At 45.0% G+C, this 22,043-nt stretch overlaps 1 protein-coding gene across 1 annotated transcript in view; it reads left to right on the plus strand.

Moving 5' to 3' along the window:
- The window catches only part of LOC147905688 (uncharacterized), an 84,559-nt gene that overhangs the window by 25,577 nt on the left and 36,939 nt on the right, over window positions 1-22,043 (plus strand). The window contains exons 3-6 of the mRNA XM_087381229.1: window positions 6,464-6,693; window positions 6,899-7,092; window positions 7,670-7,771; window positions 9,033-9,084. Coding sequence (XP_087237355.1) covers window positions 6,464-6,693; window positions 6,899-7,092; window positions 7,670-7,771; window positions 9,033-9,084 — 578 coding nt within the window. The remainder of the gene's footprint in view (window positions 1-6,463; window positions 6,694-6,898; window positions 7,093-7,669; window positions 7,772-9,032; window positions 9,085-22,043) is intronic.

Consider the following 22,043-nt stretch of genomic DNA (forward strand, 5'->3'; position numbering starts at 1 on the left):
CCTGAAATTGCATTGATGAAGTTCTTGATGAAGAAGTTAAATTATATTTTTAGGTTATATTTAAGCATTGCAAATCTATCTCAACCATCCTAAGTTATTGCTGTGATACTACTTGAAGCAACTCGAAAGGTTGTAGTTCAAACTTTACCATATTGGCACGGCCTTGCAGGATCTACCCTATGACTAACATGGGATCTCGACTCCAATCTGACCAGAATCAAGTGCAGGCAATCTCAATCCTCCTGTCCACCTCTAACACACGGGCTACAGCTCGACTCATCCATAGGCCCGTATCTAACTGAGGTGTCCTTACCACCCAAGCCTGTCCCGAAGACCTTCGATACGCAATCCTATGATCCACCATGTAGATGGCCAGAGTCTCGGCCTCAGGTCCAAGTCCAACCATTAGTTGAGGAGCGCTCAACTGTACTGCCACAATAGCACTGTCCCTCCTCTATATAGAAGGAAACCTCGCTATAAGTAGCATAATGCCATGAATAGCAAGCGAGCACTATATATAAAGGAACCTCTCTATATATAGCAATATCGGCTAAAAATAGCCACTTGGCCCTTTGCTTTCCCTTGACCTATGTTACCCTGCTTCCTAACCCTAGTGTACACTATGCACATGACATACTCCCCTTCCTCTAGAACTCACTCTTGAGTTTCAAGAAAGTCCAAGAACTCTCTTTGAAGGTTAGTGAATGCCACCAACTAAACTTTGACTCTCAGATTGAGGTTAGCAACCTTTCCATGATTCTTGAATCAATTCCATTCCGCAATCTTTGATATCAAGGTTATGGAAAGCAACAACATAACTCTCAATTGAAACAAGGTTACTTGGCGATGAGTCCTGTCTCGAAACTCGGGGAAATCAAGTAACTTTTGAATCCACGGAGGTAGTTCCTTTCGCATGTCCGCACTTGGACATGTTAAAAAGTCTTTGTACCGAGGAGATAATGATTCTGTCAACCCCATCTGTTGAATCTCTTGGTATTCACGGGAAAATATCCATCAAGCTGAATACCCTTGAATTCAAAATCTTGGGTTGAAATTGTATGTAAGGGCTAATTCACCAAGCTGAATACCCTTTTAATCCATTTGAAATTCCATGACCTTTCCAAGTATCTTGCTACAAAGGAGGCGTTCTCTACAGATAATGAAAGGTGTGCCCTATCTTGAACACCATTAGAGAATAGTCAACAAAACTTGGAATACCTTAAGTTCTTGATTTGTTATGAAAGAATCTTTATGTAGCTATTGTCACAGGTAGTAGCTGATGAGCGAAATCTTGACAAAATTTTTTGTCCCATGACTCATCCTCCTGTTGCTCATACTTGAGGATAATCAATAAAATTTCCGTTGACTATATCGGATCAATGGTACAGTTGGACATCCTTGTAGTCGACTATCATAGGAATACCATCCTATGTCATCCATTCCATCCAAGATCTCTCAAGATAGGATCCACTATTGGCTATCCTATATGAAATTTGTGCACAATAAAACCGCTCCTAGCATAGGACCATCCCATACTTAGGATTCATAAACTTGGAAGACCATGTCCCATCAAGGAACTGATTGACCCGCATCATAATAGATGTGGTAACCCCTGGAGATTGTGTTTGAACTTTGGAGCTCCTTGCTTGGACCTATTATAGAGGTATGGTTGTACATGGCTTTCTTAGGGAAAATAAAATAGCAACTCCTTGTCTCTATTCACCTGTTCTCCAATTCAATACTCATTGCTTGTCCATCACCCTATTGACCCTTGGGTACGGATTCATGTTGGTTAATATTACCACATTAGAGAACCTTATATGTAACATATCTTAGTGTCCCATACCACTAAGATACACTGCATGCAAAATGGTTTGACCATCAATCGAGGAGTGCTAAATCGAATTGCCACAATAGCACTGGCCCGCCTCTATATAGAAGGAAACCTCGCTATAAATAGCATGACGCTATGAATAGCCCCCTCCATGTAAAGCGAGTACTATATATAAAACAACCTCTATATATAGCAATCTCGGCTAAAAATAGCCACTTGGTCCTTCCCTTGACCAACTCTAGGTATACGATGCACATGACACATAGCTATGGTCTGGATCGTCCTTAGGTACGATAGAATAAAGTGTAAAGCAATCAAGGTTATCCCTCCCAAAGGGGAGAGCTAGCGGACTCACCTCCCAACCACAGACTTTGTATGGCGAGTGACCTCCCAGCTTGATGTCTAAATAACAAGAGACAATAAGATCTTGTCTCATACCATAAATGCTTATCATAGGTGTTGTGAAACAATCTCACAGGGAAAAGCTCCAATAGTTCTTCGTGCATCAAGACAACGGGGGGCAGTGAAGCTCTTCATGTTCCTTGCTCTGGGTGAAGTCCATGTCTTGATGTAGAAGGGAGCTACATGTTACCCAATGCAAGGGCAGCAATTGAGGCGTCCACTATACATGTAGGGTAAGGTGTCTAGACTCCTAGGACACTGTCCTAACTAGGATAGGGTGTTGACTGTCTTGAGTAAGCAGTCTTGTTAGGGTTGTTTGGACATTGTCTATGGTAGCTTAGGTCTCAACCTGGGGCTAGTTCACCTTGGTTAGATTCTGACTTATGCCCAATGGAATATAATATTCAATAATATTCACTCTTACATTATTATCTTTCTCTTATCATTCCTCCTTCTGTTTCCTCTCCTTGAGCCAATGTTGTCCTTTCGCACAATTTAGGTCATTTGGCTTATCCTTTAGTAGTGATGATTTTGCCTTCGAAGACTACTTGATCTGTCTTTCTTTATCAGGGCTTTTACATTTAGGTTGTGACATCTCTTTTTATGTGTGAGAGCATGTTTTTATACTATGGTCTACACCCACTGTTGGGCGCTGATGACGTCAGTGGGGATGTCACAGTAGCTAGTCCCTGCTATGCGTGATGGAGTTTATGGTTTTCAATCTTATGAGTGACTATCGTGAGATTGAAACTGCACTTTGCTGTGTTTTTAGAGGATGAGTTTGGGAATGTTCCTGGATTCATCTCGGTATATGTGACATCTCATTGTGCAACTAAGAATGCTGAGTTGGAACAATCAGTGATCTTCTGGGTTTGGAAGAATGTGTTTGCTTCAGGACTTAGTATAGGACATGTTTACATGAATTGTTTATGCAATTATTTTGTTATCTGCACTACTCAAAGGCTTGCCAAGAGCTTGCTTTTTGTGTTTGAACACGCCTTTTGGGTCTTGTTTGTATGCCTTTTGTGAAATGAGATAGCTCATAGAATATATACGACTTCATAGGTATGCACACCCTAGGCAAGAGTATGGACACATATCTCTAACAATTTAAGCTTTAGGATAGCATAGTTGTACTCCACCTTGACTTTGTGAAATCGGGGTGTAATCTTACGGAGTGCCTTTTAAAGTGAATGTGGACCATGCACATTTACGTACTTGGAAAATATTTGGTTTTGTGTGTGGGTTGTCAGCAGCTCCTGACCCCATCGTCCCTGGCCCACCTATGCTGTCCACCCCCTTTCCTTACCACTTTGCAAGCACACAACCCACATCTTTGACTGGGTGTAACATGACAGTTCTCGACGATTTGCTGCAGATGTAAAGAAATCCTTACCAGTAGTATCATCTGAACTCGTAAAGAATTTATTGATGTCTGTTGCAATGGCATAAAATTATTTTGCGAATGCTTCAGCTATTGTGCATGGCAAGGTGCATGACCAAAATTAAGATGAATCAGTAGTGTTGTGTTAGATCCCTTGTAGGAACTTTTTGTGCTCACAACATGATAACTTGATAGGAGTCATTTACAACCAAGCTCAGCAGATAGAAAATAGGAGCCTCTGTTCTGGAATCCCTTGGATACATGCACCACCATCCATATGCCTGGCGGTCACTTATTAATTAGGAATGTTAGTCCAGTTAGGACACTAACGTCACTTAGGACCTAGGACATGCTGCTGTCCTAGCTGAGTACTAACCACCATGTAGGCCACTCGTGCCTACCATTAGGCCACAACTAATGACCATTGTCTTACTCGTGCCTTCTTGACCTAAGCAACCCCCCCCCCCCCCCCCTTTTCCTTCTGGGGTAATATACATGTTGAATGCTTTGTACTATTATAGGCAAACTCTAAATTGGAAGATACTCTTTCCAATATGTTTGTGATTTACTAACATAAGCACACAAGATATCTTCCAGGGTTTGAGTGACCCGTTCTATCTGACCATCTGTTTATGGATAATCATACATACTGATATTCAACTTAGTTTTCATCTTGAAAGACAACCTTCCAAAGTCAAACTTACTGTCCTAGTCACTAATAATACGGTAGGTAAACCATATAACCTGAAAACTCCTTCAACAAAAAATCTTGCTAACTCAGGGTTTTCTCATTTTTTTTGTTGGAATGATATGGGCCATTTTGGTCAATTGATCACCTATTACCCCACACAGAATCATGACTTCTATTTGTTCTTGATAAATCAATAATAAAGTCCATAGAGATGCTTTTCCATTTGCCAGATGGATTCTCGAATGGCTGTAGCAAACTCCTAAGGATGAGCCATAGCAGAGTCGACAATTTTTCAGGAAGTGTCTTCCACCAGGAAGGAAATGTGGCCTTTCTATCCAGCTAGAAATCAAAGAGCCCCTTTCCACTGAAGTCTCCCTGGCCATAGAGCAATCCTGCTCAGAACCAGATCCTTACGATTGTTAGATAAAAAGAATTCAAAGCTGCCCCTAAGACTGAAGGTCTTTTTTGAACGAAAGACTTGCTTTGGACAGATCAGCATCAGACAGGTGAGCACTTTTGAAGATGGCAGAGACCCTAATTGAATCGAGATTCATGAATGCTCCCTTACGAGAGAAGATTACCTGAGCTTTGATAGCCTCAAAGGAAGAGCTGAGAGATATCCATAGATTACTCCCTTTGGTAAAGCAGGGTTCAGGATTGCAAAAAGCAGAAAGTGTTGTATAGTTCTTGCACTTAGAGGCTTTGACAGTCCTGACAGTACTGATATTTCTTACTAATGCATTATGCCTGTGCTCAGATACTGTCTGGATTAAGGACTGCTTTAATGATCCATGGAGCAAAGAGTTTGTAAGCTCCTTCACTTTTAGGTTTTCTACAGAAGGAACACTTAACCTGAGCAAACTTCCTCCTACTGGGGTGGCCCTCCTAAAGGAAAAATCTGCAAATCTTAATGAACTTGTTCAAGCTGATGGGGGAGGGGCACCAATATGATAAGTAGGAAATAGATATAGGATAGATGTAATGATTAAGCATCAATGTCCTCCTTGCAAGGTTGGCCTATAAACCGCTCCATTTGTTTAGCTTATCATTGATTCTATCAAGGAACCAGTCCCATCTATCCTTCCTAGGCATTTCAAACCCCATGGGACTACCCAGCAACCACTAATGCAAGTCAGAACAAAGTATTTTAAAAAACAAATTGTATAGTCCAATCTCATTGAAAGTTTGCAACTATGGCAAACAAATTCTGACCAAATCAAGAACTGAGTCTCGGAAAATACCCACACATAAACATGCAAAACTGTCTGCTAATGAATCAACTGAGTACATGCGTTTATTTCACAGGCCTTTGAAAATAATATTAAAATCAGTCTAGACATACCTGGCACAATTAATTCAAGAAGCTTTGAAGTACCCACAATAGTAAGCCACTGCTTAGCCTGTAAAATAATGCAATGACTGATGGAGTAGTTGTCACATGATCACACAAGTGTGACAACTTGATTTGTGGCTTTTTCCACCACAAAAACAGCGCATCACCCGCCAGCCCAATTGAGCCGCCACCCCAAAAGTCCAATGACTAATGACCATTGTCTTACTCCAATCTTAGAAGTCAACCCCCCCACCCCCCCAACAACAACAACAGCAACATGAGCTCACACAATAATTGAAAGGCAAAGTGCTATGCTTCACTCCGTCAACAAGCAACCTACAACCAGTCCATTCACTTCACGCAACTCATCGTCATAGTACGCCACCCTTCAGACCAGGTGATATTGATATAAACAGATCATCACCCGTCAGCCCAATGGAATTGCTACTAAAGCCTAATGAATAATGACCATTGTCTTACGCCTATATTATTAACAACCGCCCCCCCCCCCCCCCCCCCCCTCTTTTCCCTTCCAAAATCATATCACCATCAATGTAACATGTTCCAACAAATAAGTTGTTCTATTTCAAATAGCTTGATAGAATCGAGAGATCTCCTTAAATAGGTGGTCACAAGCAAGTGATTGATTTTTCAGTATAGTATGCATTCAGAATTGTATGTTCACGGTTTTGGACTTGTCTTGGAATATTTTTAAATGTCAACTTGCAGGCTCTGTTGGAAGTGGAGTTTTAGGAATAAATACAATGGCATTAATCTTACTTCAGATCCTGTTGTAAATAAGAAGTGTTTCTGGTACAGATCACATTCTTTCTATTTTTTCAAACAAGGAGTTTCTATTGTCCAAAATTGGGTCAGTGGGATTTGGAATTCCATGTGGGGCAGAGGGACGGCCTCTTCAGTTGCAGTCTCTGAAGGGGGACGCGAATATCTTGCAAGCATGGTTTCACCCCCCGAGAATGATTGCTGCTCAGTTTGTCATGACGCTTTCACTCTGCCATGTCAGGCAAATTGTGCCCACTGGTTTTGTGGTAAGTCTTTCACGTCCCAATTTAAGTATGATTGATGGCTTGGGGTTATTGTTTTTTATGTTTACTGCTTGTTCCACTTTCTCAGTAGAGCAATCTTTGTGTTTCTCAATGTTTAGACACTACCAGTCCCTTGAATTGTGCAAATCAGTTTCTTTGATGTCTTTGTTATTTTCTGGGTAAGCAAGTGTAAGATTTCCTGTATCAGGGGACTGCATATTACGTGTTTGGCAACACACCTCAGCCCTCCAGCCTTGCAAATGTCCAATCTGCCGACGTCCCATCAACCTTCTGATTCCTTCAAATTTTGCACGAAGTGAAGATCCGGAAGCAGAAAGAGTACTAAGTGAAATCTCAAACTATAATCGTTTACATGGAGGGGGCTCTGTGGGCATACTGCAGGTATGGTTTTTGAGCTTCTATCATGGATTTCTTTTTCTGCAAGTATTATGCTATGCTATGCTGTGTTCAGTGATTCTATGTTTTCAGAGTTCAAATACTGGCAATTGACGATAACTTGAGTTTTTATATATAATTTCAAGGGAAAAAAAATCATTCTTGTTACTTGTATAATCCTTTATTACTCTTCAGAACGTCTTTATCCATCTTGTTTAGAACAACAATGCTTGATCCTTATGTTCCATTTCACAATGTTAGTGGTGATCCTATTGAAAGAAACCATCCATGGGACCTGAATTTGAGCGCAAGCTGGGTGTGTGGCAGACTAAATAAGGGGATATCACAATCCCCATTAGTTACTTATCTCCTGCCTTGGCCTGGGGAGTTGGGCTTTGTCCTCAGCCATTATGTGGGTGTGTTTTTTGTGAGCTGGAGAACCAGATTTACTAGCAGAAATTCTTCGGTTTAAGTCGTGTAGTGTGTATGATGTATCAATCAATGCTAATGTAGAAAAGGCACAAAAGTTCGTTTGTAATCATAGAAACTGTCTTTTTAAAAAATTGTTTTTGTAATTTTGCAGCGTGCTCGGGACACGCCTTTATTGTTGCGGCGCATGGTACAGGACTTGATGGATCCACAACGAGCTCTTCCACTTGTGCATAGAACAAGGATTGTAGTATATGTAAGCAACAACTCTATGTAGCTAATAATTGTAGAATGTTGGTTTATTATCATTTGTATATTTGAGAAATATGGTAGTGCACACCAATGCAATCTTCCCCCTCCACCTTTACTATCCAAAATCTCCTTTTGCACACACAGATAGATGATGATGATGATTACCTGAATGGTATGTATTTAAATTGCAGACCCATATACCCATGACAATCTGGTGGTTACTTGCATTCATGGGATCCCTTGCCTGATGAATGGGTATGATAGTGTTTATAGTCTAGGAAGTTAGAAAGCCCTTGTAGAATGCTTCATTGGAAAGATTGGCTAGGATTGGAGCAAGTATCCCCCACCCGTGGGTTAGGAGTTCTGCTTGGAGGCCCTCCTGATTGTCGGCTTTGCCGTTCTGTACCTTCTTGATGGCTTCTTTAGATGAGTGTGGTGGAAGTGGTGTGGCTAGGGATGTCGTCTAGGGTGGGCACAGACTGGTTTGGATCATCAAAGAGTGTGTCTATCTAAGCTTTTTAAAGACAAGTCCTTGATAGGACATGGTGACCTCCTTTTCAGCAGCTTCATCCAAAATTCTTTGGAATTACTGTTCAGAATATTAAAGAGCCTCGTTCCTGGCAGGAAAGAGACTGTCCTTTCTTTTGACGGATTAAATGTCGATACTCTTTTCCAGTGTGTTCCTGATCAGGGGTGTCCTGTTTTGTCTCATTGGGCTAGTGATTTTTAAGTGCTTTGCACTCATCATCACCAGATCATGAATGGTAGACCCCTTTGGTGTCATGCATGTATAACCACTTTGTGCTGCTCAATTGAAGAGCAACATTGAGTACTGTAGAGGCTGAACTGAGTAATTGCTTCTGATGGAGGATGTCCCTCTTGTTCCCTAAGATTCCCAATGCCTTTTTTTTGAGTTTTCACTATCTACGCAGATCTTTTCCATCCAAAGTAAAATTTCACCTTCTTTGTCATTAGTGCTGTTTGGATGCATCAATAATTGTTAGTCTTCATACACTTTCTAGCTATATTACTTATCATCGTCATCGTCTCATCATCATTACTGGTGCCTGAGGTGTGTAGCAGAGAAAGAGCGAGAGAGAAAGAGAGGTGGGGAGGCAATTAGGAATTCTAGTTTTCACAGACATTCTATACTTTGCTTTGCTAGTATCATTATGTATTGTAGGTTGATTTTCAAAAGATTTGGTGAAAAACATTTTTTGTTTATGTACATCTCTGAATTATTGTATGTGTGCTATGGTTGACAGTTGGTGTTAATGGCATTTTACGTATTCAGTCCTCTGGATATTCTTCCTGAAGGTAAAGCTTTGGAGCTTTTCTCATGGTATAAATGGTGAGCAGAGATAAGTGTTTGTGTCAGCTATACTAGAATCTTTAGTTGGAATAATGTCTGAGTTTCAGATTGGCTTCAGTAGCTAAATTGTCTTACAACCCACCTGCGCCTCCCTCTTGCTTTTCTCCCTAAAAACAAAACAATCCTGTTATTTAAAGACTCTCCTACTGTTTATTCTTTTCATCTCTCTCTCTCTCTCTCCCCCCCCAAAAAAAAAAAAAAAAAAAAATCCCACTGCTCCTCTCCACCCTGCCTGCCCCCAAGACACACATATATAGATGTGTGTGTGTGTGTACGCTCGCGCACATACACACACACACACAGACATATGTATGCATATGTTCATATGCATCTCTCTCTCTATATATATGTGTGTGTGTGTGTGTAGAGAGAGAGAGAGAGAGAGAGAGAGAGAGAGAGAGAGAGTTCACATACACACACACACACAGACATATGTATACATATGTTCATATGCATCTCTCTCTCTCTATATATATGTGTGTGTGTGTGTGTGTGTGTGTATAGAGAGAGAGAGAGAGAGAGAGAGAGAGAGAGTTTATTAAAGTCTTTGGAAGACCAATGGGTCCATGAGACTGTGAAAAACCTGATATAATGAGCTGTGGTAGTGGAGCTAGTAAACGAGCATCCACACCAATGCAGAATGCAAAAAATGCAAAATGGCAGTACTAAGTCCTAAGTACTAAGTACAACATAGTCATGTCGATAGTCGACTATATATCAATCTCAGCATCATCATCATCATCATCATCATCATCAGCATGACATCAGGATGGATGAGGCAGTGGAGGCATGAGGTTGGCAATAGAGTGCTGTCGGCCCCTCAAAGGTGCAGTCGTGGTACATCTCCTGGTCGTAGGTCTGCGTCTAACCAGGGCCATTGTGACCCTCGTCGGTCGGGCTCTAACTCTAAACAAGGAGGGGATGTCCCTAAGTATGATCTGTGTGTCAACCCTTTGTTTGAGCTGTCGGGTCACATGCTCCAGGTCACGGTCATGTCGAGGTCTCGTCTCGTGGGGGTCTATGTGATTTGGCTGAAAGAACTTCGTGATGGCGCTCTGAGAGGTATTAGTCGAGGAAGAAGTCAGCTCCAGTCTCCGTGCTCGTAGTATCCTCTTGCGGTGTCTAAGCACGTCATGAATGAAACCTGCCAAACACCGTTGGTTTGGGTATGACATGTCCAATCATAATGGTCCTGTAGTTCTCCGGGTTCATAGGATCCCCTGCCTTGTGAAAGGGTGAGATATTGTTAATGGTCTAGGTGCGTGGAAACCCCAAATAAACAGCTTCATTAAATAGCTTTGCTAAAATCGGGGCTAGGAGGTTAATCCCATATGCAATGAACTCAGTGCATAGTCCCTCATGATCCTTCGCTCGGCCATTCTGAAGTTTCATTACAGCATCCTTTACCCCCTCCCTAGTGAAGAGGGTGCAAGATGTGGGACGTGGCATATGTGAGAGGTTAGGGACTGGCTGATTTGGGATGCCATAGATTGTGCGTGCATAATCAAACTACACATGAGTGTCAGTGAGTGGTGAGGGGGACCGTCCCTCTAGAAATCTCCGCCAAAAGTCCTTAGAGTTGAACAGAATGTTTAGTAGCTCCTCCTCGTTCCGGCGAACAAAGTCAAGTTTCTTCTTGCGTACTATTCAAAGGTACTCGCGTAGCATCTATGGTTTGCTCGGAAGATTGTTTTTGGTTTCGAATATGAGCTGGCAGCGTAAAGCCTTACACTCATCATCATACCAGCTGTTACAGGGTATGGTCCCAGGGGGTGGTGGACGGGTGGTGTGGGGGAAAGCGTGAAGAGTAGCCTCGTGTAGTGAGCGGGTGACTAGGGCAACACAATCCTCTAATAGGGGTATAAAGTCACTGTATGCGAGAAGTATGTACAGACGGCCAGAGTAAGTAGGCGAGTGATCGCGATCAAAGTGTATATCATGGTAGGCGGAGTAAGAACCCAACGGGGTGGAAATTGCTGTGCGACGGGGAGTAGAAATGCTAAAGAAAAGATAGGTATGATCAGCCCCTGGAGGGAGAGGTGCTACGGTAAAGTCAGTGATGCGAGATGCGAAGGCAGGGGATCCCATGATGTAGTCCACAACACTGGAGCCTCCCCCAGGTGGAAAGCATGTGAAACCAAAAACCCGTAGCATACCTGCCTCCTTAAGGTTAATGTCTGGCAGTAGAGTGGAATCATCCTTGAAGTCGAGGAGTGGTGCCTGACGAGCACCTGTCCTCGCGTTGAAGTCTCCAACTAGGAGGACTTCTCCACGGAGAGAGAGAGAGAGAGAGAGAGAGAGAGAGAGAGAGAGAGAGAGAGAGAGTTTATTAAAGTCTTCGGAAGACTGATGGGTCTATGAGACTGTGAAAATGATCCAGCGTGGCACAGCTTAGGAGGTTGGTTCGGAACTTCCTGTGGTCCGGGGGGGATGTTCTCAGAGATACCAGAGCGAGGGTTGCCTGGCAGACAGTCATTCTTCCGCAGGCTGAGGGTGGCCTGGGGGTCATCGATCCAGAGCTTCAGAGTCAGGTCCTGCTGGGCAAGCTAGTTATCCGCGGTTTGACCCCGGGGGGCAAACGTGGAAGATGTTACTTCAGCAGGGGGTCGGTTCTTGTGTCCCGCGCCGAGGTGGAGAGTGGCTACCGTCCCTCAGGTGGATCTTCACTTCCACCCCGCTCACTCAGCCCCGCTCCCCACTCGTTCGTAGCCTCCTCATGGTTTGGAGGCGGCTCCGCCTCAGTCTCATACAGTCCCCTCCTAGCTGTCAGGAGGAGATCGATCGCCAGCCGCTTATCTGGAACGATCAGGTCAGAGATGCCGAGGGCCTTCAGCTGGGGGAGAGATCACACATCAGGTGGGACGGCTGGATGCGGGGGCCAGCTCGGTCCCTTCGAGTTTGGAGGGACACGTACAGACATTTGGAGACCGTTGATCTTGCAGACACAGCTGGAGGTGCCTGTGGAGCTCAGGCGAGACGCACGGAGATAGACGGAGCGATTCCAGCTGATTGGTTGGTTCCACCCGAGTTTCAGATCCTCATGCTTGGTGATGACCGTTGGCTGGGATAGTTCACCCCCCGTGGCATCCCACTGGTGGTTACAGGTCGGATGGACGACTCCTCTGTTTCCTTCTTCGCGGTTATGGGGGATGGCCGACTCAGGAGAGAGGATGTGCTCATCGACCCCCTACTCCCATGGCAGAGGGTTCGGGTCGTAGGCCTCGTGGGGAAGGTTTGGCGGACCGATCCTAGCATAGAGCAGGATCAGCTGCAGCTTTGGCGACTCTGGCTCTGGGAGGGGCGGGCCTTGTCAGAGCTTGATTGGGACCCAGGAGAGTGGAGATGGCCAGAGATTGTGACAGGTCAGGGGCCGACTTCTTTCTTTGCCTACAACACGACTTTAGGCAGGCGAGTTCTCGGGAGGATGCAGAGCCGCCCTCCCACCCATCGGCCCAGTTGGTATGCACAGGGTATTTCCAGGTTATTTTTGCAGGCCTTCTGGAAGGCCTTGTGGGAGAGCTGGCGGCCGCGGAAGATCTCCTACTTCCTGTGGCTTCTTGCCCACGAAGGTCTTCCAGTGGGGAGCTGGTTGCGGCAGATAGGTCAGGACGGACGTTGTCAGATTTGTCATGAGGACGAGGAGTCACCAAAACACTGCCTATGGAGTTGCACTCGCGCCCAGGAAGTGTGGAGGTGGACCTTCGGGATCCTTACTCGCGCAGCACCGGAGCTAGGTTTGATCACTGGGGGCGCGTTCTGCTGGTGCAGCACCGCACCTGGTTTTCATCACTTATTCGAGACATGTCAGCAGGACCCCACATTCCTTATCACACTGGGGACGTGGGGGCCGCTCGAGAGCATCCCGCCGCACCTGGCAGAGGCTGGCACAGGAGCTCAGGAGAGGCAGCCAGTTTGGGAGATTATTAGCAGCATCGCAGGATGGCACATTTGGACCTCGCGCTGCGCGCAGATCCTCGGTGGCACCTCCTTATCGACTGCCCATATCATGACTGACATCTGGAGTGAGATTATACACACCCTTAGAGGCCAGTGGGACCAGATACAGGGAGACTCCCGGGCCGGCCAGGAGAAGCGGAGACGTTTCCTCCGGGTTTGGGACACACAGGGCCTCTTCTTCGAGCACACTTCACAGGGCCTTTAGTGGCGCTACTCACCACCTCTTTGGCTATTCATTCACACTCGCCTGATCCCTCCGTGAGAGAGAGCTTTACTTTTTGTTACCTTTTGGGCTGCGTCCAATTTGTGAACGCAGCCCGTCAGCTGCAATGCTGACCTCTTGTATCTTGTTTTCGAAGTAATATAATTAGCAGTGTTTTTTCTGCAAAAAAAATGAGACTGTGAAAATCCTGATACAACAAGCTGTGGTAGTGGAGCTACTAAACGAGCGTCCATACCAATGCAAAATGCAAAAATGCAGAATGGCAGTACTAAGTCCTAAGTACAATATAGTCATGTCGATGGTTGACTATATATCAGTCTTAGCATCGTCATCAATATCATCATCATCATTAGCATCAGCAAGATATCGGGATGGATGAGTCAGTGGAGTCATGAAGTCGGCAATAGAGTGCTGTCGGCTACTCAGAGGTGCGGTCCTTGCATGTCTCTTGGTCGTAGCTCTGCGTCTGACCAGGGCTACTGTGACCCCCATCGGTCGGGCTCCGACTCTAAAGAAGGAGGGGATGACCCCAAGTGTGATCTGTGTGTCGACCCTCTGTCTGAGCTGTCGGGTCACAGGCTCCGGGTCACGGTCATGTCGAGGCCTCGTCTCGTGGGGGTCCATGTGATCTAGCTGAAAGAACTCCGTGATAGAGCTCTGAGACCGAGGAAGAAGTCTACTCCTGTCTCCGTGCTCGAAGTATCCTCTCACGGTGTCTAAGTGTCTCATGAATGAAACCTGCCAAACACCATTGGTCTGGGTAGGAGAGGAAACAGGCCAAAATCCCATAACTATCTCTGAAGAGGCAGTGGAAACGCCGTCGGGTCTCATAGTACACAGGACACCTGAAGATGAAATGCTCCTCTGTCTCAACCTCTTGCATGTCACACAGTATGCATATGCGCCTCTCCTTGGGTAGTCGCTCTGCTCTGGCGCTCTCGATGCGAAGTCTGTGTGAAGAGACCCGGAATTGCCCAAGAGAAATCCTCAGCGAGGGGGGTAGGTGAATCTGTGTGTATCCTGGTGGGTCAATGAAACCCTCCGTTGGGATATGTAAGAAGTGATCTCTGTAGAAGCTAAGCTTCATTGGGAGTTCACTCGGCTCCAACCAGGTCCGAAATGTGTTAGCTGTAGTAGATTCTCACGGATAACTTGGTTGACCTCGTGTGAGAAGAGGGGAGAAAACGGAGCATCGATGCTGTACTAGAAGGGAGGTAGTCTATCCATGTGGAGCCCTAATCACTCAAACCATCTCTCTGTACGTGCATACCAGCACCTGTGGTCTCCTCTTGCTGCAAGTGCCATAGAAGAGGATAGAGCTATCTATGGTAGTTTGCTACGCCCCGAGGTATAATCCCCATATTCCCTAACTCAGTACAGATATGTGATGACCTGAAATGCAGCATCTAGCTGTAAAGGGGGTGACCCAAACTCAGCTTGAATGATATGGTGAGGGACGGATGACTTACCACGAATCTTGGACATGATGCCGTGCCTTGTGGATGGGTGAGATAGTGTTAATGGTCCAAGTGTGTGGAAATCCCAAACAAACAGCTTCATTAAAAAGCTTTGCTAAGATCTGGGCTAGGAGGTTAATCCCATATGCAATGAACTTAGTGCATAGCCCCTCATGATCCTTTGCTCCAATGAAGTTTCATTATGGCATCCTTCACCCCTTCTCTAGTGAAGAGGGTGCAGGATGTGGGATGAGGCATGTGTGAGAGGTTAGGGAGTGCCTGATTTCGGATGTCATAAAGTGTGCGTGCATAATCAAACCAGATCTGAGTGTTAGTGAGTGGCCGAGGGGACTGTCCTTCTAGAAATCTCCGCTAGAAGTCTTTAGAGTTGTTACTAAACAAAATGTTCAGTAGCTTGTCCTCGTTTCGATGAACGAAGTCTAGTTTCTTCCTACGTACTAGTCTACAGTATTCACATAGCGTATCTAGTGCGCTCGGAAGACTGTTTTTGGTTTCGAACGTGAGTTGACGGCGTAAAGCCTTATACTCATCATTGTACCAACTATTATAGGATATGGTTCTAGGGGGTGGTGGGCGGGTGGTGTGGGGGAAAGCGTGAATGGCAGCCTCGTGTAGTGAGGGGGTGACAAGGGCAGCACGATCCTCTAAAAGGGGTATGAAGTCAATATAAGCGAGAAGTATGTGATGGGATATCTCAAGGTGTATGCCCCAGGCACACCTTGGTTTCTATGTGTGTGTGCTAGAGGCACAGTTAGGTGCCCATAAGCACTGTTAGGTGGTGGTAGAAGCCACATAGGATGATTGAGAGAATCTAGGAGCAGATTGAGGAGATGATTGTGGAGCTCAGAGGTCATCAGTGATGTCAGTGATCATGTAAGAGGTACCTACTTAAGGACCTTACCTTTCTTCATTCCATAAGCAAGAATTCTCAGTTTGTGTTCACTCCATGCTCTCCTTTCAGTTTACCAACATGGTATGAGAGCACTTTGATCCTCCTTGAGCCCACTTGTGCCACATCATCTTCTTCTTCTCCATCTTCTTCATCTTCATCTTCACCATTTCTTCTCTTTGTTCCCAAAATCTTGCTAAAGCTTGTTCTCCCTCAGATCTCCGACATTCTCCAAGCCCTTCCTGCTGGACATACCCCTCGTTTGGGCAAACCTCCACCTGCAAGCAATTGAAAAAAAAAAACGTCTCTGCTGGCTGCCATTCTCCAAACAGCGCATTTTTTCGTCATTCTTCTGTTGCAAAATACTCCCTGCTTGCTGCGCCATTGCTCGAGCCCTCTTAGGAGTAGATGGGCGACCTCAAGACGAACATTTTGAGTCATTTTTCAGCTCATTTGGTTCAGTAACGAAGGAGAAATCGTCAAACCTCAGGTTCAGCCTGCAGCAACTCCCCCGGGCAAAACAGCGCGCCATTTCGCCCAACCTCTGTGCTGGATCTTCTCTAGTATATGAGCTTTCTTTTGCTTCAGAAAGCCCTCTTTTCTTTGCTTTGAAGAGTGAGATACAAGCTCTCCAAGTTCAGGCCTCTGTTTTGGACAGTTTTGACAAGGTTGTGAGTGTGATGCTACATTAGATGCTACTTTAGCATTTCTGAGGTTTTAAAGTTTTGAAAAGCATCAGTACAAGTGTGGCTACAACTTTCTTTGAAGTTGCTATACTGGATTTGCATGGAAAGCTTTCATTTAGCCACCTCTGTGAAGCATGTAAGTGAAAGCATCATTGATTTGTAGTATGAAATTTGGTCACAAGTCTTTGCTACATTAAATGCTTATACTTTGAAGCTTTTCAGTTGTTTTTCTAGCCTTGTAAGAGAGAAGACACTGCCCAATTCTTGGGTTAGACCCTCTCATGGCTACCATCTTGAATATGGATAAGTTCAATGGTAAGGGCTTTAACACATGGCAGATGAAGGTTAAATTTGCATTGATGAGGGAAAACCTCTGGGGGCTTGTCAAATCGGCTTTAACTTCTTCTTCAACAGCCTCCAATGCTGGAGAATCCTCAGCTCCGACACGCCCGGCAAGAGATCCTGCTAGAGAGGAGAAAGCCTATGGCATCATTGCTCTTGCCTTAGGAGATGACTATATTCATCACATCTCTTATTTGGAGTCTCCTTCAGAAGCTTGGCAGAAGCTTGATATTATTTTTGGTGCTAGCTCTCACATCTCAAAATTGTCACTTAAGATTGCTTTCTTTGAATTGAAGATGGATAGTGGCACTCCTTTGGCTACCCATGTCAATTACATGCGGAGTCTCATGACTCAACTTGCTTCTATCAACTCTCCTATCACTACAGATGATGCAATGGTAGTGTTGCTTAAGAGTATGCCTGAAGATTATGATCATATTGTTACCAATTTGAAAAATCTCCCTAATCCTAATCTTGAAGGTCTTATCTCTGCTCTTCAAGAAGAAGAAAGGCACATGGAACTCTGGAAAGGCAATGACACAGCCTATGCCATAAAAATCCAGAAGGGCAAGTTTTCACCTTGCAATCATTGTGGGAAGACTAATCACCTCTCAAAAGACTGCTTCAAGATTAATCCATGCAAACACTGTGGCAAAAACAATCATCATGAAAAGTTTTGTAGAGCCAAAAAGGAAGCAACTTCAAAGTCAGAAAATGCCAATCTACTTTCAGTTGATGTGCCTCCATAAGATGAGGCATCCTATGAAGATTATGCTTTTTGAATCATCTCCATGTATGCTCCAGATCTCTCTTTTTTGTTGAGTCAAGGTACTCAGCCTGGATAGTCCTCCAAAATGAATGAAATAAACTATTGTGTGTTTTGTAAACACCTCTGGTCACCATATGATGTAGGCCATGTGTATGTGTTTTTGCTCCATGGTACCTCCTGCAGACATTGTGTGCATGTACATGCGGGGGAGATAACCATTGGAAGGTCCTTTGTATCCCTTTTTGTTTACTTCACTCCCTTGGGAATCCCTTGCTAGCATGAGAACCTAGCCATAGATTTATCCTTGACCACCATGAGATGGCATGAGAAACTATGAGACTAGATGTATCCTTGACATAGCCTGAGGCATTCCCTTGAGGGGGGGTATGATGGGATATCTCAAGGTGTATGCCCCAGGCACACCTTGGTTTCTATGTGTGTGTGCTAGAGGCACAGTTAGGTGCCCATAAGCACTGTTAGGTGGTGGTAGAAGCCACATAGGATGATTGAGAGAATCTAGGAGCAAATTGAGGAGATGATTGTAGAGCTCAGAGCTCATCAGTGATGTCAGTGATCATGTAAGAGGTGCCTACTTAAGGACCTCACCTTTCTTCATTCCATAAGCAAGAATTCTCAGTTTGTGTTTACTCCATGCTTTCCTTTCAGTTTACCAACAGTATGTACAGATGGCCAAAGTAAGAAGGTGAGTGATTCCGATCAAAGCATATATCATGATATGTGGAGAGAGAGAGAGATGCATATATACATGTATCCATATGCACATGTGTGTGTGCGTGCGCGCACGCGTGTGTGTATCATCGCTGCTAGACACGAGAAAGAAAGGAAGAAAGATAAATTTATGTCTTTGGGAGGCCTTGCGGGCTTATGAGACAAAGTACAATCAAGAAGGTAACTCATACAAGCCAGTGTGGGCTGAAGCAAAGGGCTTGCTAAGGCCCTTGCCAATCAAAGCTAGTGCTCTAAATACATATCTAGTGGTCCGTGGTAGCTCTTTGATGAGATGCGAAGATTTCTCGTATCTGTGTTTGTCGAGTCGTATCTTGTTGCGGTGAGGGGCGTGGTCTTTGTGATCCAGGAGTGACACCTCGGCTCGATGGTCTCCTCTGAGTAGACCAAGGATGGGCTGGACTTATATCGTGTATGCTTCGCTCAACCTCTGCACCGTGTGTGGTCTCTGTGTCTTTGGTTCCATTGCTTCTCGTTGTCTCTTTCCGTTGATCCATGCTGCCCTCATGTCGGCTATATGCTCCTCCTCTACTCCACACTATCTCGAGGTTGACTCAAATGCATAGAAGCCCCTCTTGAAAAAGAAAAGGTATAATAAAACTGGACATTGGTGGAAAACTTGTGCTCTCTCCCCTACCCCCCCCCCCCAAAAAAAAAAAAAGAGAGGAAAAGAAGCCCATGTCTTATAGACCTGGATTAGGTCCAACCGTATGATACGGTTGATCTCATCTCGTGGAATCAAGAGGGAGGGGGCATCCAAACTGTATTGAGAGGGGGGAGTCAGTCCATCTAAATACCTTGATTGGCAACCGGTAACCCCTCTAATGCCAACCTCGGTAGTCTCCAGCCATGCAAAGCTCAAACCCTGTGGTATGTCACCGTTTGAAGATAGCATCAATTTGGTGTCTGATGAGGGACTGGGGGCTTTTTTCGAAGCATCTGGGATCCCCTAATCACATGTAGTCTCTGAAATGTACTCCAATCAGTTGCCGACCCCCCTAGAAGAGGTTTGCATACATTGTCGTCCGCTTGACTAGTGTATCAAATAGCCATCCAGGAGTGAACAAGGGGTGAACAAGAGTTGAATAAGGGGTGACAGAGGGGTGAACAAGGGATGAACAAGGGTCTTGGAAGTGTGCCTGGAAGCACTGTGGCTATTGTCGGATCTAGAGCTCCCTAACCTTGTGTAAGCCGTGCCCTGGTTGCATGAATCATCATGAACACTTGGTTCGTGAAGATTGCTCCTAGATAAGTTTAGGATTGATTGCATGATCTCCACTGGTTCTCTCCCCCTTCCGTGCATTCTACTCCCTAGATAAGTGAAGCTCTTTCCCCGTTCCATGCATTCTACTCCCTTTCTCTAACATGGCCCCACCCTTTTTCTACATTGGTATCAGAGCCATGATCTTAGCTCTTGCCCTACTCTTTTCATCCCCACTCACTGGCCATAGTCGCCCTCTTTGCATCACGACAAAGTTGGCGTAGGAACTTTGCCGACGCATAACTACAACGCATTCAGCAATTGGCGCCTAACTACAACACTACAAAGCACTAAGGCAATGACCAAGACACAGATTAGAGCTTCGTTGGTCGACTTTCATTAAAACTTACGAGCTCGACATTGGATCAGACTACTTGCTTGCCGTCACCTTCATTACAGGCGTTGCCGTCGCTTGGTTCTCATCCGACTACTCAAATAGAATATCACCATCTTAAGTCAATTTGGCATGTTCCTCTTGTAGTCGTCATCAATTAGCATGCCGGTCGACCATTTGCGATTGCATAGCCGACCTGCTTGGCTTGTTACTACTCTGCGATGTATTTGCCGGCCAAATGCAACAGCTCCAAACTAGCTATTGCTCCACACAGCCGCCCCTACCCGACGACCAATGCCAATGCCACTATCTATGCCAACGGCATATGTTTGCTTGATGACGAACTTCCTCTGCAACTAGTCCCAAAGGGGGGAAGGTGCCTGATGACAAACAAAATCTGCAACCCGTTGTTACCTGATGGCCAACACGGATTGAAGAAGCAATGAGGAGTTGATATTCCTCCTGCGAACTGCCTGTAGTAGGCCGTTGTTGTGTCGTCGACGCCCAAGCCGCTTGGCCGCTCTACCCACGCCGCTGTCGTGTTGCCTTGCCTTTGGAAACTTGAGAATTAGGTTGTGTTAATTCTTAGTTTAGTTCAATTGCGAGTTAGTGGATTGGGTTAGATTTAGTTAGTTACATTTTGTTAGGCTACTTGGGTTAAGATGACTATTGTTTGGTTAAGTCAAGGTTTGGGTTAGGTTAAACTAACTAGAATGACTCAAGGGTCTAACTATCTTAGCCATCTTAGGTTAGTCTCTAGACTGTCCTCGGTGACCTAGGAACCCTCCTCTCCTCTCTTAAAAAAAAAGGGCCTTCGCAGCCATATTTTGTGAGCCTTTGTCAACTCTTACAAGGCTGTTCTCAAGCTTATTTGAGCTCCGTTTCAAAGCGCCTCCATCGACCTTTCTCTCAAACTTCGCCATCAATGTTTCCAGTGTATGTGCACACAACAACATGTGCTTATTACTCCCTATCTATTTCATTGAGTGTGCTTCCTTTCTTTGCACTGTAATTGTACTTGCTCGTGGGGCAGTTGTGTTTGCTAGAGTGGGACTTTCTTGCAAGAAGCTATTCACATTTAGACTTCTATTTTCTTGTGACAATCACCATGGCATCAAGTGTGTACCTCGTGTTGAGGAGTCATTACCTAATAGTAACGAGGTTGCTCAACATGTGCATGTGCCTTCCACAGTGGGAGTACCCACTTGGTGGTACATATGTTTTTCCTCGACCTATATCTCCTACCACCCGGTCTGCATCTCCCACATCTTTGAATTTGCATGCATAGTTCCTTGATGAATTCTCCTCCATGCTTCATGGTACATTTCTGCAGTGGGGGCAACAAATTGGGCAATAGCTAAACCAAGTTGCCACATACATGAACAAAGGCAAGCAGCCTATACCCCAACGTGGGGATCAGTAGGACAGCCAGGATGCGTTCTCTACACCACGTGGAGGTTTTATTGTAGTCGCTTTACGCACTGCAAGATTTCGGCCCCATTAGGCCATTTCAATTTGAGCAGTCTACTTCCCAATGCAGGGATTCTTATCTTGGCGTTGACTCTTGAGTACCTCTTGTTAGACATGAGACCATCCTACAGTTTGCAGCTCTCTACACCTTTGCAAATGGATCCATCTATTTTGGTCCGACCCACTGGTGTGCATTCGATGAGTGCTCCTATGAGCACTATTAGTCCCTATTAGTCCTTTTACCACACTAGCCAACATACTTGGAGTCGTTTTGGGTTCACATGGCAGTCCACAACCGTGGGAGAGAGGTCAATCCTCCTCTCAGCCTTTGGCCTGCAGTCCTTGCATCAAGATGCATTTGGTGATGAGTACTTATAGCCACACATAGCTCGTGTATTAGACGGGTAGCTATGAACAACAGCCTGGGATTGATGGTATGCTGTCCGAGGCATTGCACTCTTACCATGTTTGTATCTTTGGCCCTCCGTGAGGCGATGCTGTTCCATCATTATGTGGATCTTATGCGTGACAATGCTCGTATATTTGCGGGTGGCCAAAGTAGAAATTATGTAGTGAAAGATGTGAAGGATAAGCTCACAATGCACAAGTGTAAAGGCGACAAATGCACTCCCAATGAGCTGGAGGAATGGCTCACGAAGCTGGAGGATTACCTCTGGTTCTGTCACGGGGGCGTGAAATTCTAAGTACTTTAATGTACTACAAGACCGTGACAACTTTGGTTTTAAAA

Source organism: Dipteris shenzhenensis, chromosome 1, assembly GCF_047967505.1.
Source record: "Dipteris shenzhenensis isolate YYH24624 ecotype China chromosome 1, Dip_SZ_1.0, whole genome shotgun sequence".
Taxonomy (NCBI): Eukaryota; Viridiplantae; Streptophyta; class Polypodiopsida; order Gleicheniales; family Dipteridaceae; genus Dipteris; species Dipteris shenzhenensis.